The 27,186-nt window shown below is 43.4% G+C and overlaps 1 protein-coding gene across 1 annotated transcript; it reads right to left on the minus strand.

Moving 5' to 3' along the window:
- Nucleotides 1–26,992, minus strand: ALOX5 (arachidonate 5-lipoxygenase). Its single transcript, XM_015633841.3, has 14 exons — nt 26,759–26,992; nt 23,556–23,754; nt 21,747–21,828; nt 20,075–20,197; nt 16,331–16,437; nt 13,227–13,399; nt 12,319–12,465; nt 12,017–12,220; nt 11,705–11,791; nt 9,831–10,009; nt 7,033–7,154; nt 4,753–4,853; nt 2,722–2,892; nt 1–1,479 (listed from the first exon to the last, which is right to left on the minus strand). The coding sequence occupies exons 1-14, from the start codon at nt 26,906–26,908 to the stop codon at nt 1,300–1,302; spliced, it is 2,025 nt and encodes a 674-aa protein (XP_015489327.1). The 5' UTR covers nt 26,909–26,992; the 3' UTR covers nt 1–1,299.
- Between the last annotated feature and the right edge of the window lie 194 nt (nt 26,993–27,186).

Consider the following 27,186-nt stretch of genomic DNA (forward strand, 5'->3'; position numbering starts at 1 on the left):
TTTTCCAAATCACACATGAATGATACAAATAACTGTATTTGTCAATGATATAAGTTTCATTTCTCTACAAAGCATGTTTTGTTTATTCTTACAAGGTTTTTGAGACATACAGCACTAGATGCTGAATTAGGAAATAGAAATTTGATGTTCAGTTTTGTTTTATTAGCACAAGAAACTTCTTAGCTATTGAGAAAATGCACTGAATGCTGGCAGATTAAGTACAAGGGACAAATTCTCAGAAAAATAAACCCAAATTCTAATCAGCAAACCCACAACTTTTAAATTTCACAAACCACAATTTTGCTTTTCTCAGTGACTTCCTCAACTTCTACCAGAGCCCAAGTGTTTGAATGTAAACAGCTCTAAACAAAACAGACAAAACTCAGTGGTTTGTAACTAAGATGGAATGTGCCAGTTATGCTTAATTGGCCAAATCTAAAGATTCCTCTTAGAAGCTGTCAATCAAGCCTTCTCCAAAAATTTTTCCATTATACAAAGTAGCCTCTTCATTCCCCACAAAACAGAAGAAATTGTCCACAAACCCAGCAGCCTCAGCAATGAAACAGAGCATAAGTGCTGCTAGGTCTGTACTTGCTGACACTGCTTTAAGCAGAACATTTCTCTCTACGTGTGAATGACATCAAACTCTGCTGGCAGAGGCTAAAACAAACCTTCCTAGTTTTATGTAGAAAATACTTAAGTTTAAGTAGGTACAAAATTTTCATCTCCTGTGAGATGTCATTTCACATGAGCTTGGTAAGAAAGTGATAAAACCCCATCAGCTATGTTAAGAAAATTTCCTGCTTCTACCTTCATCCTGATTAGGATATTCGTGATGGTAGCGAAAATACTTGACATTGATCTGATTCAAAACAATGCATAAACTTTAAATGTTCTATTTTTTTATGTCCCCCGTGTCACCTATTAAAAACAGGAAGGATTTTAAAATGTGACTTGCACATTGCTCATGATACTATTTCCATTAAGTATGTGAATCTGTGATCACATTGTTTTGACAAGGAGAGGGGAAGATAACAGAAACATGTCTATCGATTCTAAGGTTAGTTTAAAAATCCTGGAAAAATAAATTTGTAACAAATTTGACCTAGAGGGTTGTCAGTTAGACTCTGTTTGCAAGGTTGGTAATAACCAAATTTATTTTGAAAGTTCAAATAGACTTAAGCAAGCTCTGATGGAGAGGGTGGGTTTCTAATCCATTTCTGAAAAGCTAATTGAAGAGGCACATAACAGAAAAACATCATTAGCTTTACAGGTCTTCAAACTCTCCTGGCTATGTGCTCAAACAGCAACACTGTTGGGAATACGATCTGGGGAAAGGTAGTAGTAAGGAAGCTTTTTGTTCTTGTTGCGCTCCGTGATGGTGTTGACAATCTCATCCAAATTCTTGCGGAATTTTGCCATCGCCTCTTTCACCGGTTTCTCCACGAAGTGTTCGTCTGGGTACATGCCCAGAAACAGCTAATTGAAAAACACCAAGAAATCATGCTTTGAGAAAGAAAAGGCAATTCTGTTTCAACATTATGCCATTTGGCAGAACACCACCCAGAGCCTCGCCTCACAAATGCTTCTATTAAAATAGTATTATCAATATTTAAGCTAGCCTACACCTTCCCTTTACTGCTGTCTGCTTCCTTCCATCCCTGCACCTTTCTGTGGTGCTGGTTCAGGTGTCTACATGGCACTCCTTGACCTAAAGAGACCTCATCCACTGAAAACCATGCACTTTTTTCAGGCCAGTGGTCAGTCAGACCAGCTTCCCATGCCAGATATATATGTATATATATATATATGTATATATATGTGTGGCTATGTATGGCCACACAAACATTTATGCTGCTACAAAAAAGGATAGCACGAGAGGGGAATTCACAGCCAGAGGTTTAAAAGGAAGATGACTGCTTCATTCAGTGACAATGTAAGATTCTGTTGACCTAAAACTGTCCTCCAGAATTCAGTACGACAGTTGCTTTAGTCAGCATGGACTCTAAGGGTGCTCTGGAAAGTGCACTGCCAATATGCACACTGGCATTGCTTTGGGAACTATTTCCCCACAGTACAAGCTTCTCTGCTAGTACTGCTGTCTTCTTATAGAGAAACTGAATTTAAAGTACCCTCTGTCCATCATCTTCTATTTAGTGATTTTTAAACACATTTTCCAGAACCCTTGTGTGAAACAGCCATGTAATTACAATCTCATTTTACATGAGGGAAATGGCCACAGACCATGCCTGCAAAGCCTTCTGTAGGCTTGTTTTGTTTTCACTCCTCACCCACCAGGCACAAGCCACAGCTGCAGTGCACATGGCACTGGAGCAGATTTTCCAAAGGAACAGGACATGGGGACACAGTGCTGCTGTACCTTCTTCCCCAGCACTGCAGGGACAAGGAATGGAGAAAACCCTTATGCCTCTGAAGCCCTCTGGCTCCAAACCAGCATCCTTATTCAGCAATGCCATCCTCAAGCATATAAACTTTGATTATGGCTGAGACAGCCACAGAGTAAAAACACAGCTTCTTGCTCAGGGCTGGTCTGCATCTGGCAGAACACAGGCAAACCCCAGCAATGACACATCTCCACAGAAAGGTGAAAATGGCCAAGTCAGGCACAGGGCAGGACAACAGTCTCGTGAGTCTGTGCAGTCTTGCCCTGGCCCTCATGGTCTCACATCTCTGGCACCTAGAGCAGGGAGCTTGACTTACTTCTTTGTCCTGGAATTGGCTCAAGGCCCAGACAGCCCCAAGATGCCAACAAGAACGTCCTCTGTCTGGCAGACTCTCCACGATTTGCTCGATGGTGACTGTCCCCTTTTCTGTTGGAGGAGGGCAGCGCATTGTTGGAGGGGCGTTGGGAATCCAGGAACACCAGTCATACTGCACAAAAGAGCGAGACACCACAGTGAAAACCTGCTGTGGCTGGTGTTTAGGAACACACCAAAGAAAATCAGGAGTTTGCCAACGGGGAGTTTGCTTCTGTAATATGAGCCACTCAGAGAGAGAAGATGTTAAGGACAAGGAAATGCTCTAGGGAAGGACTGGAGGTGACAAGGAAGTCCCTACTGTTTTGCTCAGGAACTCACAAGAGAGAGAGTTGGGTAATCTCAATGGGGGTATTTATTCTGATAACCACAGCCATGTGTCACACAGCCCAAATTCATCAGACTGGCTAAGCCCTTAAATATTTTATTAAAAAAAGTTCCCTTCTGATTATTTGAGGTGATCACCTTTACTCCAGTTTCTCTTTTCTATTTCCTCCAAGAACATGCCCACAGTGAATGCCCATGTGGTCAGATACTAACAGAGATAAAGCATGCTGGTTCATCAAGAAATATGAAATATGACATGCAGCTGTGGCCACAGTGAGCAGCAGACTGGGAATCACAGTCACTTCTGGCTTGGTGCAGTGCTGTGAGATGCTGATGTCTCATTTTGCCTCACATATGACCCTGAGTTTTGCCACCATCTAAGATGCTGCAGTCACCAGAACTCTTTCTTTCCTAAACACTTTCTCATTACCTTCATACATTCATTTCTCATTACCTCTGTCTGAGGGGGAGTGCACAGCCACCACCTCCTCCCCTCAGCCCTCTCTGCCTTTTGGTTCCATGGCTGAAGATCTTTTTACTGATGGGCTGCATATCCTTTGTATGCCAAATTAAGAGATGGCTTCTTGGTGGTACTTGAACAGACAGGATATTCTGAGGGGGGCACTGGGAGTTGTTTCAACCAGTTGTAAAGACAAGTTAGAAGGGAATAGTTGCAGAGGTCTCTGGTCATGGACATGTCACAGCAACAGTTTGAGTTCATTGGACACCAGGTTCCAGACCTTCTCCAGGGCTCCTGAGCTGCAGGGGTGGACAGGAGGGTCAGCATAGAAAGTGACACAGGGTACTTGGGAATAACCACCATAAGAAAGATGGTCTCTCTGCTTATCTCTGAGATCACATCTCAGAGACCATCTATGCCTGAAGCAAGAACATGCCAAAAATAAAAAAAAACCAGCTCATAAAATCATAGACTATCTCAAGTTGGAAGGGACCTATAAGGATCATCTAGTCCATCTCCCTGGTCCTTGCAGAATTACCTAAAACTAAACCATCAGACTAAGAGCATGATCTAAATGCTCTTTGAACTTTGACAGGCTTGGAACTGACCTTGGAACCTGACCACTTCCCTGGGGAGCCTGCTCCAGTGGCTGACCACCCACTCAGTGAAAAAGCTCTGTGACTGACAAAGTGATTTGCTTCTGGCTGTTAAATCTGCTTTCCAAAATGCCTTGATGTTGAAAGAAATAGCACTTGAAAGGCAGGTTGTTTCAGGCCAGATATATATTAGTCAAGGCAGGCAGGGATAACACAGGTTATGTGACACATTAAACATCACACAGGAAGCTCCAAGTTGCCACTTGGCTTGTAAATTCAAGAAATGAGCAGCAATGCCATTTAAATGCTTAAAAAAATATTCACATAATAAAAACAACATATCTAAAATATATGAGTTTGAACCCCATATCTGATCTTTGGTACATATGTAGGACTTTAAATGCCTTTCTCAGCTTCCAAATTAGTTCAGTTTCCACAGACTTCACAGGGATTTGTAGATGGGTCTGCAGTTATTTTGACCAGAAAAAGTAATGTAAATTTGTACATCTACTAAAAAATGCTTCTCAGACCCCTCCCTGGTAGATGTATCTCCCAGCCCAGAAAGAAGAACAGACTTCCCACAAATTCCTACCTGACCAAAATTCACAGCTGCATGTTGAGCCGATGTAGTGAACATGATCACTGTGAGATATTCTGCTAGTGTCTCTCGTGTCCGGATCATCTTAGGGAACCCTAAATGAGGGAGAAGAAAAGCTTAACCCAGCAATGAAGTAACCCTGCCACCCAGTAGTAATCAGAAAACAGGGGTTAGAGGGCCATGCAGCAGTCACTGAAGAGCAGGGCATTCTATGAATCTTGCTGTGTGGGCTAACAGGAGCTCCTCAACCTCTCTGTGCCTTGGCTGTGCAGCTGTAAAAACAGCCTTACTTCTCACAAGCCTGTGAAGCATCCCCACTGTCTGCAAAGTGTGTGGTTTTCCATAAGGAAAAGACAAAGTATAATTATGCCTTTAAAAAACACTGTCCCTGTCCTACCTACCCTGCAGCAAGGAACTCCCAGAGTCCCCAGGGCAGGGACCTCAGATGTTCCATTTCTCTTCAGTCTGCAGTGCGAGCAGGGAAGGTTCATGGCAAGGAGGAAGCGACCATGTGCTTGCCTTTATAAAGGTCTGAGGTTCAGCAATCAAACGTATTGCAAGAAAGAGTGCAGGGAGAGTTTATTCACTGAAACGGGAAGTGAGGAAATGAGAACTTCTGAAAGACAAACAACAGAATGAGGAACAGAAATAGTTGCATTAAGCTGTCTTTGAAGGAGAATGCTCAGAGTTATATAAAGAAAAAACAGAATAGTCAGGGACTAGGGAAATATTTTGCAACCAAAGCAACCCCAGGCCTGTATCACTCCTTTCCTCACTAAATCACAGTCCTGCGCTGCACCCCCTGTCTCAGCCCATCGTGGCCACAGGTCCCACTCTGCCTGCAGACAGTGGCAAGCTGCCCCTGCCCAGGCTGCCTCTCCCAGCTGCTTCATCTCTCCACTGCTAACCTGATGCAGATGTGAACTCAGCCTGAGAGAGGGAAGAGGTACCTCTGGCCAGCCACCAAGCCCAAAGAGGGGAGGATGCTCCATCCCCTCCTGTGTCCTGCTATTCTATGTATACTGTGCTCATCTTTAAAAGAGTTTGGCATTCTCCCAGTCACAGCAGCCCTCCCAGGGCAGAAACAGGTGCCACAGCCTCCCTCACTTTTAGCCTCCTCCCATTCTTTACTTACCCCACCAAAGCTCCCTTCTCTGTGATACAACCCTTGGAGCAGCAGCAGTGCAGAAGGAGATGCTGCAAGCCTGGTAGATTTCCCATCTGTAGTGGCAGTCCTCCCACCAGTGGTGCCTGTAGCATCCTACCCCAGCTGGAGCCCTGGAAAGGCTCAGTGTTTGTCCCATATCAAGATGTCTAGGTCAAGCATGATATTCTTACCAGGAAGAACATAATTTCTAAACTTTTGTTAAGAGACAACTAGACAAACAAAAATGAACCTTTGCTTTCTATCTACCTTTGTCCAGGCAGATAGAGCCCAGAAGCCTTTCATCCACCAGAACATAATGACTGTAAACATCACAGTTTTGTCTGGACACCTGGCACTCTAGAGTGTGCACCTGCAACACCGGAGCCATCTGCCCATGGTCACTGGCCAACAGGTGTTGACAGATGTAAATCAGACAGGACAATAGGAAGAATCCCCAGCCACATATAAATTCCTGAAAATCTGCTTGGAGAAAATGTGTGTGGAAGAGAAAAGGAACAAGTTTAGGGAACAACAGGGGAGTATTTACTCAGGTGGGCAAATTGAGCCATGTTATGGATGAGAGCTCTCATGGCCAAGTAATGGTTTGCGAGAAAAGAGAGGCAGTGAGAAGAGACAGAACAAAGGAGAATATTTTTTGGAAATAATTATTTTTTCTTGAAGAGAGCAGGACAGTTCAGTGACGGCACAAATGCTGAACAAATGTAAAATGCAGCAATATACTCCTGGGGAGGTTCTTGCATGTTCTTATTTGGTGTGAGGTTTGGAGGAGAGGATTAAAGGGATCTCACTGCTCCTTCATTTTTATGAGTCTTCCTGGTGGTTCCAACACACACAGACACACCTCCTAATGCTTAAAGCATGAGCAGACAAAAGCAAAGGACCTGTCCCCAGTGTAGAGAGATTACACAAGTTGCCCAAGCTGATTATGGGAATCTGTGTCAAAGGAAGGAGCTGTCTCCTGACAGATGGCCTGAGCCAAGGTCTCACAGTAAAACCAAGCATCTTCAGGCCAAGGAGAGAAAGGGTCTCTAACTTGTGCTGTGCACTCAGCACTGCTGTCAGCAGGGACTGGACAAGCTGCAGACCTGGCTGGGCTCACACCTTACCTGAGGCTTTGACACCCCTCATTCCATAGACATAAATGTCTTTGACAAAGGCCTGCAGCTCCACATCCTCACACACCACCTCGTCGCTCTCATAGTAGATGTGAATTACATCCTCTGCAAAACTGCAGACAGGAACAAATGAACAAAACAAAATGAAAAGGAGAATGCAATCTGCCATTCCAGAAGATGATCTTCTGACCTTGCAGATGCTACATGGAGAAAGAGAGAAGGGCAAGAGAAGGTCTCAAACCCCTCATATCTCCTTCCTGTAAGTGGTGGGAATGAACAGAAGCAACTTTGATTCATTTAGGACTGCAGTATCACTTCTTCCCCCAACAAAAAGTTCCTGGACCACACTGAAAAATCTCATGTACTTTATTCTCTTATTTGAGGCTTTGCTCCAGCACAGACCTCTGCCTTCACATCTACATCATGTCCTCCCTTCACACAACCTCCCTCTTGCATATCCACATGGCTCCTACACTGGGCAGTGGGTCCCAAACTCTGATACCAGTACCATTCCCTGTATGTGGGACACTCCAAAGCTGCTCCTGAATGGCAGCAGTTGACCTCTCCTATTGGACATTCTTTTTGTGAAATACTTAAGTGGCACAGGAAACTTCTCCTGGGAAGAAGAGATCTAGAGCTATTTCCTATACCATCTTTTTATGGCAAATATCTGCCTCCTGTTCAGTTCCTCTTCTCAAGAACTATCTGCCTCTTCCTGTAAATGCTTCCCAGGCTAGCTCAGCTCTGAAAGTAAGGCTCTTACAACATTTTAAAATCTGTTATCTTAAAACATAAGATAACAGAAGTAGTTTTGAAAGCAGTGAAAATAGGTAATCCTGATTTCCTGAAAGAGCTGCAGCTGATGACCAAATGACTGGTTAATGCAGCTGTGCTGAGATACTCCATTAGCTCTGCAGTTACCTTGCTAAATCTCTTGCCAAATATTTTGACAGCCCATAGAGTGAAACACTTGACTGTAAAAGCTGACAGATATGACTAAGAATTGTTATCCAACAAAGATTTATCCCTTAATAAAATATAAATTTATACATTTTATAAATTTATTGCAATTTGGAGACTTTAACAAATCTATCAATGTGGTTCCTATTAGCCAATCAAGAGTTGTCACTGAGGCAGAGAAATAACTGCATAAACACCAAAAGTTTAAGTAATTTTAGCTTCCAGAGGAAGTTTAAGGAAAACAAAAACTTTGCAACATGCAGAGAGAAAGCTGCTCTCCATGAGCTCTGTCTCCATGCACTTGGCAGTGGTGCCAGGTGACACAGGAAGGGGATCCTCCTCTCAGAAAATGACAGCATTTCAGACCCCCTTCCACACAAACAGAAATTAGTATATGAAGTGTGGGTGAGACCTTCTGGGCTGAGGTATCTTTGGGCTGGTGTATCTATCTGCAGTTAGATCAGAAATAGGAAGAGGACTAGAGGACTTGACAAATTTGCTGTGTGAGACTCATTGTTTCTGTGGGAACAACCTTATCAGGTTCCTTGGGTCTAGGCCATCTACAACATGTGAAATAATGCTGAGATATAAACTATTTCATCAAAAAGTGAAGACTGATACCCCTGCAGAGTGCAGGAGATTCCTGGTGAGCAGACACATGCATGACCATGGGTTCATGGGTCATCATCTCACACACTCAATATGCCCACACCATTTATAAACCAAATGATTCACAACTCTCAGCCAAGACTGGGGCAGTGTAACATCATCCTCTAGCAAGGTTAACACCCACAAACAGTCAAACTGAGTTGACTAAGTACTACCTGGTATTTGAAAGGCATATCTCAATCTGCAAAGAAAACACAGGAAAGAGAAGGACAAAAAGAAATTGAATACATGAAGAAAACAACCACAGCAAAGTTACAACTCCCTTTTCTCTCAAATTGGCACTCACAATTGCAGGAAATATTGCAAGATAAGCCCGTGTCAAAAACCAGAGAAAACACAGGAGACAAAGATGTCCCCAGAACTTCCAACATTGCTTGCATCAAAGAAGTCCTACTTTGTGTGCACAAAAGATTTGATTTTTAATGAACATGCTTTTCAGAAGTCATGTGATCAGAACAGCTCCATATTTGGTAAGCAACTTATGCCAGGCAAAAATATGCTGTTTGTTAAATTAAATGCCATTGCAAAAATAAAATCCATATAAATCATCCAAGGCAGAGTTTCAGATGTGAAAAGGAGCCATGTCTGTGTGGTCAAGCAGCCTTGCAGTACCTCTCCTTACTCAGAGCTGCTGCCCTTCCAGATTAAACTCAGACTTTGCAATTTTAAGGCATTTTAAGAAAGGTTTTGTTCCAGTTATATTATACCTAATTTACTGAGTTTCAAAAGAGAACCATCATGGAAGCCAAGCTTATATTTTCAGTCCACGGGAACCTTGATGAGCTTACATGGCTGGCTTAGAGAACTGTCCTCTTTTGGCTTGCACACAGCTGAAAAAAATGATAACTAAACTCCTTCTGCAGCCTGAATTCCAACTCACTAAATTTCTGTGAAATTCTATAGAAGAGTACATACTTGTAAATTCTGAAATACAGAATGCAAGGAAACAGCACTGAAAAATGCAGGAATTAGCACTCTTTCAAGAGTGTGTGCTTGACTAAATAATTTTCCTCAGATGAGATATACTGGATGAAAAAGGCATTACATGACTAACCAGCCCAGATATTGTTTATGTGATGAAGATCAAAGTGAGCAGGAAAAAAATGAGGTCTGTGTCTCGGTGACTTTATTAGCCATTATCTAGAACTATGGTCTTTTACCTTTTTATAGCCTCCCAGACCCTGATGCCATCATCCCGGTAATAGTAGTAGGGGATGTCCTCCTTGCTGTCCATTCCTTTAGCTTTGATCTCCTCAGGGAAGCAGAGGGACCTGTAAGTCAGATCCTTCATTGCTTTCTGCACCATTTGTACATGTCCTCCTCCACCCGTAGCATTTGCCTGCAGGAAGAACAGCAAGATGGGAACAGTAGGAGATTATGTTCCCTTTGTGCCAAGACTGGCTTTACAAATTTGCAGGAGATGGGAAACAGAATGCTGGTGAATCTGTTTTTCAAGGAGAAAACCGTATCTCTACACAAAATACCAAAGCACAGAGGTCTACTGGAACTGTACATTTTGACTTCAGGGATTTCACACCTCTCCCATGAGTCACTGTTAGTATCCACATTTGCACCCCAGGTACTGCTTATCCTGGAGTACACTAATATAGTACAGCAACATCAAAGCATGGCAGTCCTGTGCTCCAGAGCCAGTGCATGTGTGAAAGAAGGCAGCCCTGAGAGTGTCAGAAGAGGGCTTAAGTGAAGCTGCCAGTGCTGTTACAGAGTAGTTTAGGAGCAAGTTTTTAGGGATGCAGGCTACCCATAGTCATCCTGGAAATAATGCCAGGAGATCAATCCTGCGGGGTTGCTACTAATGAGGAGTGGTCAGGGTTTCAGTGTATGTTCAATTTGAAAAACACAGCATGTCCACAACAGACAGCACAGCAAAACTCTTCAGATAATCACTGTGCAAGAGTTCCCAAAAGTTGCTTTTGATATGCTACATATGATGTATGTATATGATACAGTGTAGTAGCAGTTGTGACCTTACATTTACTGTCCTCTGGCTGGTTCTTTGTCTGCATTGGAACCAACCAATTCTGGAACTCCAGATCCTTGCTGGCAGGTCTTACCCACACATTCATCCCACATGCATGGGGTATGGACATGACATTTCTGTTTAAAGGGATGCAAAGTCTCCACAGTCAGCAGTGGAGTACAGACAACAAGGAAAGGAGTCTGGATTGAACCCTTCTATTCTGCTTGGGTGAAAAACTTGGAAGCAAGGAAGATATTTTTGGCCTGGTGCCTGACACCTGACAGAGGTGTCTTGAAACCCAGGCTCTCTCTTTGAAAGGGCTTCTGAAACCACCCCAAACTTCCACAGCATGCTCCTAGCATGTTGTCACAGACTGCTGTGTGCCAAGCTGTTGCAGCTCCTAGATGCAGCATTCCATTTCTCTCCCCTTGGTGTCATCTGTGAACTTACTGAGGATGCATGCCAGCCCTCACCCAAATCACTGATAAAGGTGTGACATACAGCTGTGTTTCACTGACTCAGATGAAGCTGAGACTCATTCCTAGCAGGTCTGCTGCTTAGGGCAACTCAAGAAGACAGTCTGGAATACAAACACACTCTTTGTGATGTTAGAAATCTGTCTTACCTACATGTCTTTCTGTGATGAAAATGGCCATCTGCAATCACAAATATCTTTGCTCACAGATGAATAACAGAATTTAATTAAAAATAAGTTGTGGGTTTAACTATGTGGATACATAGGCAGGAATTTATGTGCACTCTTGTATTATAACCAAGATGCACATCAGCAATGAGTGAGATACTGACTGACATTGGCCAGTTCTCATTTGGCTACTCAGAGGTAAAAGAACATCTTTAGCACAGCAAGACATCAGTTCTGTGTGCCTGTTTTCGGGTGGCATTACTTACGTTTTGCCCTTTAATAGAAAGGCCAGGGAACAAGGCAATATGTGACAATTAAAGGATATGTACATATGGAACCACGAAGGACAAAGAACCATGAATAACGATGAACTGACATGAACAATGAAGATCCACAAAGAGTTTACCTACCTTGTCAAAAAGGCCACATTCACAGATAAGCTGTTCTCGAGCTTTGGTGTTGATGGCTATTGTGAACCGCATATGTGGAACCAAGAGCTGTGAAATGAAACAAGCAATGGGAGAAGGAAAATTCTCAGACTGAATTCAACAGCAAGCCAGATGTAAAGTTTGAAGTCCTGGTGGTTCAGCTGTATGTTATCTTGCAGGGCAGCCAGTTAAACTATTTCAGCTGAACGATGGCCAGAACTTCCTTTTGGTTTGTCCAACTGATGTGATAACCACCCCAGCCCACATACACCCCCCCTTCATGCAAGGGCTAACCTTGAAGAGGGGATGTACAGCGGGCAGCTGCCGGAACATAGCTATGCTGAACACCTCTGAGACTAAGTGTGTCCGTAAGAGGTGGGTCACTGTCTGGTGGATGTGGAAATCAGCAGAGCGGACCCAAATTTTAGCCAGCAGCCAGTCATATGTGGCATCCGAAGGAAGGAAGATGGGATTGTCTGGTCCAGGCTTTTGACCAAGCTGAAAGATATAGAAAGAATATGAAGCCCCAAGTCCTTCCTGTTTAAAATGAGGCAGCAGACCTTGTGACCCTCTAAAGACCCTGACAGCAAGCCCACCTGGATCGCAATGGGCACAACTTTTTTCTCCAGATTCTTATACAGCAGACAGATGGGTGCAGCCAAGTACTGTATTGTGCATGGGTCTGTTTTATTGGCATCCACACCATCAAGCAGCTCATAGTCCACAATGAAAATGTTTCCTTGCTGTGGGAAAAGATGAAAAAAAAAACCCAACCAAAGTAAAAAAACCAAACCAAAACAAAAAGCATGATGTGTTTTAATGATATGCAAGCAGCAAGCAGCTTAGAACAAAGGAATGGAAAGGAATGGGAAGTTTTGGTCAGAGACTGACTTGAGCTTCATGGTTACAAGCAACCCTTGGCCCACCCTTGCTCATGGCAGCTCAGGAATGATGCCATTGAAACAGCAACTACCACTGCAGAAACTACCTGACTTGTGTCTGCAGAGTCTGGCAGTGAGCCTTTCAGCAAAGAGCATCTATGTGTTTGGTACTCATGCAGTGACACTCGGATACAAGCAAGTTTCACACTGCCAGCTAAAGAGAACCCTGTGTTAATTGCACAAACAAAAGCAAGGCACCACCCCTGTCAAAGCTTCTTCAGCATGTTAGCAGGTAAGATGATACCAGGAAAGGAAGAGACACCTTTCCCCTCTGAGACATCCAGTCAGTCTCTAACCTTTCAAAGAAAACTAGTGAAAAAGGACTGGTCTTCTCCTGGTTATAGCTCTTCCACTGGACCTGGAGACAGGCATTGCCTGCAGCTCCAGGACAGCAGGAGAAGAGCCAACAGGAGCATTGCCAGACTGCAGAGATAAACAGCTTTGCCATGACCTATCACACATCCTGAAGAACAGAAATGTGGCTGAAGGCAGTAAGAACAGATTGTGGAGATTAGAAGATGTGAGAAGGAACAGGTGGAGCCCAGCCTGACCCAGAGCTGTACCTTCACTTCCTCCTCCAGCGTCAGGTTCCTCTCCAGACTGCATTCTACCATATCCATGGTCACAGGCAGCTTCTTGGGTATCTCTGTGCATCTCCGGATCAGCACAGGATTACATCCATTCAGGAACTGGTAGCCAAACATAAAATCTTCCCTCCAGTGTTGCATCACATATTCTAAAGGGAAAACAAGCCTACAGCATCAACATCTGTGGAGCATCAATATCTAGTGCATTGTAGGATTCCTCCCTTCCCCCTCACCTTCCCATTATACAGTACTGCAGCTTTGAATACAGAAAGCAGCAAGAAAATGACTCAAAAGGTGACAGGTTCTCAAGAAAAATCACTGAAGTTAAATGGAAAATTTAATCCTTGCTTCTCACACTGAGAATAATTAAATTGATGATCATTTGTTTCTCCATGTACAGAAGTAATGAAGAATAAAATATTCCACTGTCGTGAAGAATACTTTCTTCATCTGTAAAACACCTTCCCAGGTCTTCCATGAAATTTTTAAATTTTCCTCTTCAAATTCACAGAGCATGCAGTAGAGAGGGGCAAGTTTAAAAATGGGTGGCACAAGCAGGAGAAGGGAAATACACATCAATCTGTGTAGGAAAAGAACAGCAGTGTCTGGAGCAATTCTTTTAGCCACAGCTGGGTTAAGGAAATCTGGGGAAGGGCTTGGACTCTATCTCAGTAAAACTCCTCATTTGTTGTTTTGCTTGTTTGATTTGTTTTCCCTCTATTTATTTTGAAATTGCTGACATAAGCCCAGATTAACATCTCAATAAAACTCTAGTTTTGGATACTTCATCTCTTTATTATTACATATGTAGTACTAATGGATATTTTCTATAGTTGCAGTGTTCTGTTTTGTAAGGTCATGTTGTCACTTCAGTTAATATGAAAAATCCCATTGGTGTCTTCAGGGGAAAAATGAAGGTAGTGAAGTTTTCCACTGCTGGCTAGTTTTAAACAAGGCAGGACTTTTTCTGAAAGCAATTAATTTTTCTAAAAAGGGTAAAAGGATTAAAAATATAGGCCCCAAGGGAATGCAGTGATAATTAAAAAAAAAGTCTCAAAACCTGCAATGCTTTTTCATAAAGCAGAAAAAACGTAAGTTTATATAAAATGACATTTACAGTATCTCCATCAACTGCCTTATGAGTCTGGAGCTGTATCTGAAGTCTACATCAGGAATAAAATTACTCAGGACCTTGGACAGAAACTGCATGACTGAAAAATGCCTTGAACCACCTTCTCCACTATCCCTGTTTCTGCCAAGGCTTGTAAAAAAGCAAACTGAGATTTGTATTAATATAACTGAGACTGATGCTTAATGTTTAAATGTCACAGAATTGGAGCTTTCCATGAGTATGGAAATGTTATCAATGAAATTAATTGTAGATCACATCTAATTCTTGTGTTAAAGGAGCTTTAGGATGCAATCTTACTAAATGTAAATTGCTGTAATTAGTTTTTAACAATTCTGCCACCATATGTGCTTGGGTTTATACCCAAGAAAAGAGTAATTTCTCTTATTTCTGTGAATTGATCCCTAGGCAGCCTGAAGAAGAGTAAAACTCCAGAGAAGGAGGGAAAACCATTTTCTTTTGCAGAGTCTAAACAGTCTATTCACACACACACTCAAGGAGACACACATTAATCAATTTAAAGTAGCTTTATATGTATCCAATTATTTCCAATAATACAAATACAATAATACAAAAAGATAAAGTAACCATGGATGATACCAGAATGTTGGGCCTGGCTCACAAATTGGAAGTTCCCCAGCTCATTTCTATAGAAATGGCACCATGAACCTCAAAACCCCTGACTGTCTGCAATTCTTTTTACTGGGGTTTTTAAGTAACCTTTAGGATTTATGTATTGAAAAGGGTTAAAGAAAAGCATCATTTTGTCTTTGATATGTCAATACTACATGAATGGATTTTTTTCACAGAATGAAAGATACTGCAGAAACTGTCCCTGAAAGCAAAAGTGTAATTCATACCTAGACAGGGATGTTTGTCTTCTAGTAAGAGGATGTATGAAATGGCAGGCACAGGAGGATATGTAATGCAATATGAATAAATAATTCTGACACACTTTCGACAAGTGACATTTTGTACAATGCCACAAGCTTTTTCAGATCTAGCTCACACTAATTTCCAGTAAGAAGCATGGCTCCTTGGACTGTGGTCTGATGACTTATCCTGGCCTGCACCAGGACCAGGTGGAGAAGTTACAGTTTCCAGGTCATTCCCAGCTCTTTGTAACCCACCCCCAGATCTGCTGGCCTAACAGCAGAGGCTTTCCTCTCTGGAATGACTTCTGTCAAAATAACCCCTTTGGGGAAAAATTTACCCCTGAAAAACATTTGAGGTGCCCCAAGCCACTGGCACAAATGGCCCAAGAGAAGCAGCTGAGAAGAGCTACAGGTCTGTGACAGGTACAGGTCTTAGGACAGCAGAACCAAGGCACTGGTACCCCCCTCCCACCCCAATATTGCAACAGGGGTGAGAAGCCAGGACTTTCAGCAGCCAGGCAACTGAGCACATGGCTGGGATATCAGGCAACAGCCTTTGATCTGGACTGTGTCAGAGGCAAGAGGGGTCACCCTCATGCTTGCCCTTGACAGAGAACATTACCAGATTTCCCTTCTGGAGATTTTCTGTGTGTTCAGATGAAGTGGGGCATGGACAATCAAACTTTCAAAAATGCCTTAACAGCTACTATGATCACTCCCACTAAGTTATCTCTAGGTTTAGATGCAAAATACTTAAAAAACCTGTCCTATGGGACTTGAACATACTTGAAAATACATTTCTAAAAGCCAGAAGGGACCATGTGCCCAGCTGCCCTGACCTCCAGCATAGCTCAGGGCAGAGAATGTCACTGAGCAATTCCCAGTAATTCTAGTTCCTTGTGAGATCATAAGTTTGTTTTTAAGTCTTGTGGGTGTGATCAGCAGTCTGAGATTACAGTTTATTTATTGGAGAGCAGAAGAGGAGGTCAGCCACATCCATCCTAATCAGATGATCAAACAAGACAACTAATTAGTCACTCCATGACACAAACACAAGCAAATGCTGATAAACTCACCAGAGATTGTGTTGCTGATTCTGACAAAGATCCTCTCAAAATCTGCAAAATCACTCCAGGAGGACTGGAACATGTGCATGAAACGGTTGACATAAAGATTCTCCATCCTAAAAAAAAAAAACCAAAACAAAACATATCTGAAAAAATAATGTCCAGCTTTCTCAATACCCATTCCTATTATTTTACATGATTTTATATATCTAAATACAATGAACTTCTAGTACTGGAATGTGGGATTAGTCACCCTTCCAAATTAATATTGCAGGCTGTGCCTTTACACAGAAGGCTGAAAGGCACATCAAGGGCCCAACTTCTGCTATTGCATTTACAGAACTCCATTCTAGAATTGTCCTCAGCAGCCTACAGTGGCAGTGCTTTAGGACCTATAAAAAATGTAGTTAAAGAAGCTAGTGCTTCACACACTGCCAGTGGTTGGCATCAGCTGAGAGTGCTGAGGGCACTGCTAACACCAGGTCAGAAAGTGGTGACACAAAGAGACTGAGAGAGGTGCACAGATTCATAAGATAAACAACCCAGGATAAATCAGCCACTATTCCTAAAAAAAACAGGTACTGTATCTGCATGATCAAGGCCAGATTGGATCCCAAAAGTGTGAGGCCTGACTTGGAGAGCTTTCTATTTACTTGAGCTGCTGAATAAACTTGATGTTCACATCTAACCTCAGAAACCAAGGCTCTTGGTTGCAGACATCACATGAACACAGTGGGCTGGGAGCCAGAAATTCTGACTTCATCTGCTAATACAGCAAAAACAGCACAGCCAAGCAAGTTCCCTTTATATGAAATGATGAATCCTAAATTATTGCATAAATGCTAAACTGCTTTTATTAGATGGAAATAATTTACTTTGACTAGAAAGCAAATAATGAATTTGAAAAAGAAAGCTGGCTTCCCACTAACACCCCAAATGCACAAATAAAAGCACATACAGCGCATGAAGATATGCAGGACAGGTAACAAAGTAAAGGAAAGCCACAGTGTTGCATGGAACATTGTGAAAAAATAATTTGAGAAGAATCCCAGGAGGCTGGATTTGTAATCAGCAAATGTATAGAAAAGACTGGATCAGAACTGGCTGGAGAGGACCAAAAGCCTGGACAAACAGCCAGTGGCTATCTGGAAGGAGGGCTCTAGACCGACATGACCACAACACAGACAAAGGACCTGCTCCTGCACTTAGCCCAGATGGGGTGCACGGAGAATGGGCTGCTGCTGCTGCTGCAGGTGGCAGTCAAGGCTAAGAGGTGCCTGGAGGTGTGTCTGGAAGTAAAAGTCACACAGCTGTCTAGGCTAGAACAGGTGATGGCCTCCCCAGGGGCCTTTTCACACCTGATGGGGACACGGAATCACTGTACAAGGATCGAAGCAAGGGTAACTGCTGGGCAGGACTTTCTGGATAGGGACCAGGTATCTGAATCACAGATGAACTTCAGGAGGCAGCATGACCATCACCAGAAGGTTAAATTGTTTTAAAAACATAACTCAATAGCTTGACTCATTTGAGAATTTCCACTAAAGGTCCTGCAGGGCCTCTGCCATCCTTCAAAACTGCTCTAAGATTAGAAAACATTTGACATATAAGCAGATATGTACTGCTCCTCTCCTGCCCAAGAAGCTCCTCCTACCTGGGATTACTGATCAAACCAAGCAGTAGGCACAGCACAAACCTGCTATGGTCACAAACCTGCTGTGGTTGACCTGCTGAATGCCAGCCACACATCCATTCTCAGATGTTTTGAAGATTACTTCCAAAAGGAGGAAGTTCTTCACATTTCCTAGCTTGGAAAAAACTTCCAAAGGACTTAGGAAACAAAAATCTGTTTTCCTCAAGAAATCAAGTACTTTGAAATATCTGGCACACAACAGAAACCAGAGTAAGGAAAAAAAAAGTCAGAGCTGCTTGCAGAACTTAGTCTGCCCAAATGCAGCACTGGTCCAAAATAGCTACACAAGCCTGCATTTCTGGCACAGAATCCAGGCTGTGAGTTTCCATTTACTGGATAGTGTAGGTCACATCAGCACCAGACACCTTCAGGATTATCTCCACCTACACACAATTAATCCTTTAAACTTACAGAGTTATCCATTGCCAACAACATCTAAAGATCCAACCGTGCAACAGCAGAAAGAGTATCTGAGACATATCTCCCTCAAAGTTCATTTTTGCAGGTCCCAAGAAAAGGGGATTTCTCCTCCCCTCTTCTACTACTTCCTATGTCTCATAAAACTTTCCCAGCTCTCATACATTCCCTGAAAGTGCTCCTTGCCCACTGCTACATTTTGCAGCTCCACACCTGCCTTTGGATTTCCAGGCACACTTCCCTGTCTTCCCTCCTACTGCCCTCAAACTAAAATCAGGCCCCATGCCTTCCCCCATGTTTCTCCACTCCATTCCTGCAAAAAGTTGTTCCAAGCTCCCAAAGCACATCAGGGTAGTTAAATAAGGGCTATCAAACTCTTCTCCAAAGATTTTCACAGTTCACTTGACCAGAAACATAGGTCTAGATTTTGCAGCCAAAAGTGCCCAACAAGAAGCATTGCCATTGCTTGGACAAATCTGTTTTGCGTCACACCAGTTATCCAGAATGGCTGCCTGGCTGCAGTACAGTTTCAGGTTCCTATTTCTTGGAGAGGGCCCCTTACAGCCAATGACAAAGATAGATGTCCCTGCACTCTGTTGAGTTGGTTCCAAGTTTCACTTGGCAGCGGCTCAGGACCTCTGACAACATGCCACAGCCTGGCAGGATGGGATTTCTGGATGGGGAATGCAGCACCCAAACTGCTTATATCTCCTAATGGCAAACCTCTCAACTCTGGTATTCAGGTGCTGATGCTCCTGCATCACTCAGAGCTTCTATATGAGCTGGGACCAGCTGTTTTGCACTGGCTAACACCATGCTGATTTGACTCTGCGCTGGTAGTGGAATTCAGCTGCATAAATGAATAAAAAATATACCCAGAATGCTCTGACATGTAAGGACCAGTCTCGTCTCATGTCAGACTATTCCACCACCTGATAGTGTGGTGGGATATCTGAGACAGTGTGATATGGCCTGGGCATATCACAGACAGCACAGAAGGAGACTCACAGGTCAGAGAGGTCCCATCTGCCTCACTGACACCACACTGTTCCAGAGCTCTGCAGGATTGATTATTCAGGCTCATCCACTGGCCATCCAGTGCCTTCCTCAATGACATGACAAGTGCAAGTGGGTGGATGGTAACCCAGCCACCCCAAGCAGATTACACGCAGGTGTGGATAGCTGATGAGCTGCTTGGAAGAGATTTTCTCCAGCAGGATGTCAAAGGTGCATTGATAACAATCTCCTTTGTGTATGTGACCAAAAGATGTAATTATTGCCAACAGTCAGAGGAGAAAGGTTTCTCCCAGGGCAGTGCTGAGAACTGAATGAAAAGCTCAAGGTCTCAGGTGCCTGTAGTCCTGCTGATGCTTTTCACCAGTGTCTCCTCCATCTGCCTACAACCAACACCATGGCTAACAAGAATGCAGAGGCTCAGTCAGTTCCCAGTGTGAATAACTTAAATATTGATAACTAAAAAATAAAATAACAAATCCATTAAAATCCTACTTTGATTGGCTGCTGATCCAGTGCTTGGGAAAAACAGTCCAATTCTGAGATTTAATGAACCCTAAAAGGTTATCAGATCCTTACCCTAGCCCAAAAGAGATTCTGCAAACTCCTGAATTTCCACAAACACTTACGCTTTTGTGTAGTTCAGAATGAAGTCAATTCCCTTCTCATTGTCAAACTGGATGTCACGAGGCAGTTCACTGTGAGAATGGGCATCGATGCTCAGGGGAAAGCCTGGATGCCACTCCTTCCAGCTGAGAAAATAAGAGTGGTTTGATTACCCATATAACCTTATCAGCATGGGAGCTGTGTCCTTAACTCCAGTGTTTGGTGACTCACTGCTATAAAGGAATTTGGTATCAGACTCACTCAGGCCAAAACAAGTGATTTACACCATATCAATACCTACCAGTATCCTGAAGAATCCTGAAGAATCCTTGGCCACCTACCTCACAAAGCTTGAAGTAACTTAATAGCTCTGATATTTCTACACACTTGAAGGTTTGGTTTAAATGTATTATGAGGGGAGGGACAGAGAGACAGCTGCCCAATACATGGTCATTCTTGAGACTACAGCTCTGCACAACTGAGAAACAGCAGCTAAAACTACCCAGGCATGCATTCCTTCAAAAGGCACTCTCCAGGAGTCTTGATTCAACTGTTCTACCTCCTAATGGTCATGGCACACATTTTTTGTCCCATTTTATTTCAAAACAAGAGAAAGTGAATTGTAAAGAATACTGTTTCAATGGTATTGCCAAACTGCCTGCCACACACAGACTGCATTGTGTATTATCAGTTATGCATCAGAATTTTAAGTAGCTATTTCCCTGAAATTACAAATGGTTTTCCCTTCCTTATTGCATATGTAAATCATATTTTGTGGCACACCTCTTTTTGAACCATATTTTCCTCCAGTCTATTTTCCATAATTTGTAGGGAACAGCCTTTCTTGTTCAAATTAAATAAACAACACACACACCAAGCCTTAATCCATCAATTGTGAATTGACCCTTTGCCCTGACCCTTACTCTCCCAATAAGGAGATACAAGTGCATGAAACTTTTGTTATTTCAACAGAGCACATCTCTAGAAAAAGGCTTTTTTTTAAAAAAAAAGAAAAAGGCTTTCTGGAGTTACCCTCTGAGAAAAGACAGAATTTTTTCATCATGACACCAACTAGGAAAAAATGTCTACGGTAGCATAATATATATGTGATATATATAAATTACATATGTATATGTGTGTATATATATCTGTGAAATATATATGTATAATATACATATGTGAGATTTTTATCTATCACAACTGCACTCTGTTAGCACATTCCAGTTCACTCAAACAGGGCCAGGTGCTCACTGCACCCCGGTGCAGGAAACAACTCAAGCTAGCTTGGTGCAGCAGCCAAAAAGCTCCAGGAAAAGCTGACATGTTCAGATCATGTTCTAAAACTGTAGTACTGCTTGTAATAGGCAAATGAAATATGTCTTCAAACATTCCTTGAAGATTTTCCTTGAAAGCACAATGGTGTGCCAGAGGGCCCACAGAGAGGCTGTATCACTGAATTCCCAGTGAAGTCTTGCAGACTTATCTGAGGCACAAGTAGCTCGTACAGCCACCTGCACCAGGATGCTCTTTATAATTAACTCCATCTAAGTCAAAACCAGATATGGCCAACACGGTAACTTAGGCTTTCTCTTATCCAGCAAGCAGTTGAGTAGTTAAGAGGCATGTGATGATGTGAATATCCTCTGCCAAACTCTGACCTGAAGAGGACAGAGCCTGGAGCAGGGGGAAACTCACCGGTACATTTTCTGACGGGATTCGAGCTCCTTGCGTCTGTGCTGCTTGAGAATCTGAGTCTTGTCATCTCGGGGGAGCTTTGCTGTTAACAGGGAAAAGAGACAGGGTTATGAGGTTCCTCCACCGATCACAGCCCAGGTGTTGAGAAGGACAGCAAAGTTTTCAAACCTTCAAACTTCTGATCGATACCTTTACAAAATTTCTGAGGGAAATGCCTACATGATGCAATTTAGTACTTTTGAGTAGACACACAGGTCCTTAGAGAATCTGTGGAAGAACATGAGCTCCTGACTTGGTGCTTCCAAGGGAAAATTGGCTTAAGCTAGGAACACCTGTCTCAACCGTATATAAACCCTGGATTTCTCACATAGACATTTGCTGTACATATCTAGCATTATATGGTCTGAAGAGGGTCACAGGAACCAATTTTACAGTTCAGTATCTAGGGCAATTTCTGTCAGTAAGAGAAACCACAGCATTATTCCAGCTCATCTTCTCTGCTAAATGGCATCTTCAGGAAATATCTCCAAGCCTCTTTCCTTGAGCAATGCTCTTCCCTGTCAGCTTGGAGCACATCTTCCAGTCATGAGAACAGAAAGAAAAAACAATGAGACTTCAGTTCCAGACATTTTGCTCTTCTGACCATGAATTCAATATAATATTAAATAACACAGAGGCTTCCTTAGTGATCACAGAAAGGGCAAGGTACAAGACTCACTTTACATACACAAATGTGGAGGCAGATAAAACCAGTATGAGTTTCATGACAAAAGCTGCTTGGGGTTGGAAATATCAGAGGTAATACAGCTGGTAACATATATGGTTAATGGTTTCCAGGTGGTTGTGTTCAAGGTACCAGGAGAGTTTCACTTGCTCTTCTCCTTTACCTCACTACACTCTGAAAGCCACACAAAGCTGCCTTCCGTGGAAGTGGTACAGTTGTTATAAAAAAATCATGAAAAATGGAAAAAAAACGAAAAGAAACTGACACGTAGTTGTCATTTTAGGACAAAAGATTTCAAACACAAAAAGCCCTAGCCAGGAGTAGCCAAAAATGAAAGGGGAGTATAAACGTTTATTTCCTGCCACCTCACACTTGTTTCAGCTGTTTTCAGGCACTCATGCTGCAGAACACTACAGTAGCCAACCTACCCCAGGTACCAGGGAGGGAAACAAGCAAACATCAGTGACAAATGTTTGCCCAAACCCTGGTCACAGCAAGTAGGTGTCAGAGACACTTAAAAACACTTTTCTCAGTTGGCCACCATTACTTGGAGCAGTCAAATCCATCACTCTGCCTTGTCCTGGACTAGACAGCGTGCAGAGAATGAATGAAAAGCAAGCTGCTGTTTCAGTTTGCACCTGCTGAACAACCCTGGCACTTTATTTCACTCTCATGAAAACAAGACCATTTACAGGTAATTAATCATAGGCCACTTAGGAGCTTAATATGAAACAAACAGGGAACATTAATTCTAATTAGATCAAAAGGGCTTCCAGCAATGGGGATGTGGATTAGTGAAAAATTTGGCATTAGCCTCAGCCTTCAAGACCAGTGTAACAAGCCAGTGTTAGGACTCTTCCTTGTATGTGCTTCCCAAAACATCCAACCCAACTGCCAGTGCACCTAGCCCAACAGGCTGCTCAGAACATGTTCCTGCTAGGGAAAGCCCATTCTCTAGGATGCAGCAGGGGATTGGCAGTGGGTTTTCATCAGAGAGAGAAGACTGGGAGGTATGTGGAGAAATGGGAAGGAGAGATGGAAGTTCCAGGTGTTCTGCAGGAAATCTGGTTTCTAATAGTTCTCACCTCTTCCATCTCGAAGGACAATCTCCTTTTCATCTGTAATCCAGCGGTAGCATGGGAACTCCAAATAGTCACCCACTGGTGTTTTAACAGTGATATACTTAAGGTACCAGTCATCCTGGTACCAGTATTTCCGTTTCTCAATTTTTATTAGCTGAATTTCTCCAAGGTCTTCTTCCACAGTCACATCATAGGAGTCAACCTGCGGAGCAGAATACAGCCAGTGATCCACTGCACGTGCAGGAAGCACCACCAGCACTACCCAGGCATACCTAGCTTTTCCTCACACAGCTTTCCAGCTCTGTGTGGGTGAAAAAAGGAAGCACTATTATTGCACTGCAGTGCAATAGAAAGATGAAAAAAAGAACAAACAATAACATGCAAAACGCTCCAGAAATGGAGGAACATTTTTGGATGCAACCTAAAAATCTAAAACTCCTTGAAATGTTTGCTAGTCTTAGAAAAACATGCAGGCTGTGAAACCATTCACTGCTCTCCCAGCAGCAGCTGAAGGAGGTGCTGCTCTGACACTCGGTTGCTCAAGGTTTCTATGACATTTGTTGTATGAGCTCCCTTGGAAACACCAGGGTGGCTGCACGGTGAGCCAGAGGTGCAAGGAGCTTTTATACAGTTGGAGTGCAGAGTGAGAGAACAGAAGTAATGAAAACTATTGGACTGTCCAAACTCCTGTACCATCCTGTTCAAGCAATTTAATCTCATGCAAAACCTAAGTCTTCTCTCTTTTTGAGGAGGGATTCCTACTGACCATTCTTATATTGGAAAAAGGATGGCACAGACAACTCTTTCCATAAGCACAAAGCTCTAAGTGGAAAGAGCTATTATTTCCTTTCTGCAAATACATGTTAGTACTTTTCTTTCAACAAAAGCAAAAAAGCAGATGAAAGGGGAACAGGAAGGAAAGAGATAACTGAGGAATACCATAGAACTTTGAAATCACTCAGCAGCAGGGGAATTTACTCAAAAGACACTACAGAAAGAAAAGAAACTATGAATTTTAACATTGCCTGTGCCCAGAGCTTGAAGTCAGAAAAAACTACAACTGAGCTACCATTGTAAAAATTCCTTCAGGCTTTTACACATACTCTTCCCTCAGTCAACATTTGCCATGCAAATCCCCTACTCAGATCCAGCCCATGCCCTCTTTAATCAGATCTAGTAATATGCCAAATTTGCAATAATGCAAATGAAGACATTAGGAGGATAATGGAAGTACAGAGCCTGGCCCAACATTTAGGAAAAAAAAAAAAAAAAACAACCTGGAAAATAACAGCATACAAAATAATGCTGCAAAATTCTGCTCATCCTCTAAAAAGTGGCATTTGTTTAGGAATGGATTAACAATTTAATTGCTTTGCAGAAAAAAAAAGAAAAGTATAAAGATGTTACTGAAAGAAGCAATAAAGGCAGAACTGTTGGAAACAATTGCTACATTTTGCAAACCAACCAAACTCAAACTCAGACTCTTCTGGCCCACTTCAGTTTTATTTTTCTGATTCTGTACCGGTATTTTTCTTTTCTTTCCTTTTTCCCTTACACAACATATTATTAAAACACAGTATTTTGGGCACAGTGTAACCTGAACAGGTGCCTGGAAAAACATGCTGCATTCCCCAAGAAAACATCCTCAAAACCAAAATTTAGCACATTGTGCTGTAAGTGCCCAGTGAGCCAGACACTTTACAGAACACAGATTTATTCTGACATGATAATGATAAATACATGCTGAAAAACTGACTGCTACTAACACCCACGTCCTCTATTTGTTCCCCTCACCCAGTGGATGTATCTCTGCTCCTGCTGGATCTGGTCCCACAGCAGCTTGCCAGTTGCTGCTGGGCAGATACTGAATGCTCCCATCGTGGCATTTTCATCCTGTGACAGGATCCAGTCCAGCCAAATGCTCAGAGTACTGCCAGGCTCTCCATCAGAGCCTCTGAAACCCTCTTCTGCAGTCCAGGAATAAGATAAGGTCAGTAAAAGCCTGGTGGTGATTTCCTCAGCTGGGCAGGGCTCCAGGCCCTTGGGAGAGCACCCTAACCCTAAGTTTGCAGGACAGTCTGAGGTCTCCTTCAGCCTTGGTAATGTTGTTTGGTTTTGCCTAAAACGTGTGACTATTCAGCAAACAAGTGGGGGAGATTCAGGTAAAAAGGTCCTAACCTAATGAATGTTTAATAATGAAAGAAAATTAACTTCAGTGGCAGTGGCTAGTAAATATCTTGGGGACCACAGCCACACATGCCATCAACACCTACTCAAAATGCTGACTTCTGTTAAGTGTGTCCATGATATTTAACACAGAAGAGACCATGGACCTAATTCAGGCTGCAAACCACATGACTGAAAAAACACACCTCAAGGCAAAGCAGCACCATGACACTGAAGGCTCACTTGTACATGCAGTGGTAGGTCTCACTTCCAAACTTCTGAACATATTTTTTAAACTTTCAAAGTGGTTTCCATCTCATCAGACCTTCTAGAAACTGAATTTGATTTCCAGGTGAAATACACATTTTGGAAGGGGAGGAAAAAAGGTCTATTATTTCCAGAATGGACAATAAGCAAAGAAATAAATGCCATTCTAAACCAGTGCTCAGAGTACAAGCAATTACATTTGGACAGTCCAGATACGGTGATAGGACCACAGAGAGGACAGGGCACGGCAAACAGCAGAAATCCGGGTTAAGAAGAGGAGCACAGTTGATGGGCCAGCCACAACTTGATTCTCACACATTCACGCTGTTTTTCAGCTTTCACTGACGTTGCCTTACACATTGGCAGGCATTGTAATTCCCACTAGATGCTCTTACCTCTTTAATTCTTTGGAGATAACAGGGCTCTATTAGTAAATAATGACCCTAAACATCACCTATGAACAGGAAATGCACAATTTTTTTTAGTATTTGTAAAGAAAGTACCAGGAGATCTGAAGGTCTATCGTAAGTCAGATCCAAAGAGGATCTTTCCCAACGCCTGACTGACCACAGCTAACTCCTAGGGCAGGGCCGGGGAGGGCAGCGAGTACCTCAGCCTCGGTGTCCCGCTCCGGAGCACCGGCACACGGAGACAAGAGCTTAAACAAAGTGCTGCCCAGCCCCTCGGGGCTCTGGGCAGGGGCGGCCGAGGTGCGAGCGATGCTCCGCGGCTCAGGGAGAAGGGCGGCGGCTGGTGCGCACCGCGGGACTCACCGCGCCGCGCTCGAAGTCATTGTAGAAGGGCTTGTCCAGGAGGTGCCTCTCGCTGCAGCCGTCCGTGCCCTGCAGGGTCAGGTACACGTAGTCGTCGGTGCCCGCGAACCACTGGCTGCCCGTGGCCACCGTGACGGTGTAGGACGGCATGGTCCCCTCTGCTCGGCTCGGCTCGGCCCCACCGGAGCTGCTGAGCCGCGCTCCTGCCCCGGCCCGCACCCTGCCCAGCGCCGCCGCCTCCTCCTCTGCCACCGCACGGGGCGGCTCGGCGCTGCCCGCCCCTTCCCCAGCCCGGCACACCTTCCCCAGCCCGCCTCTGCCGCTGCTGCCTCCGCCCGGCAGCCTGCCCGAGCCCTGGGCACAGCAGCCCCTCACCCTGAATCCCATTCCTGCCCGAGCCCTGGGCACAGCAGCCCCTCACCCTGAAT

Source organism: Parus major, chromosome 6 (genome assembly GCF_001522545.3).
Source record: "Parus major isolate Abel chromosome 6, Parus_major1.1, whole genome shotgun sequence".
Taxonomy (NCBI): domain Eukaryota; kingdom Metazoa; phylum Chordata; class Aves; order Passeriformes; family Paridae; genus Parus; species Parus major.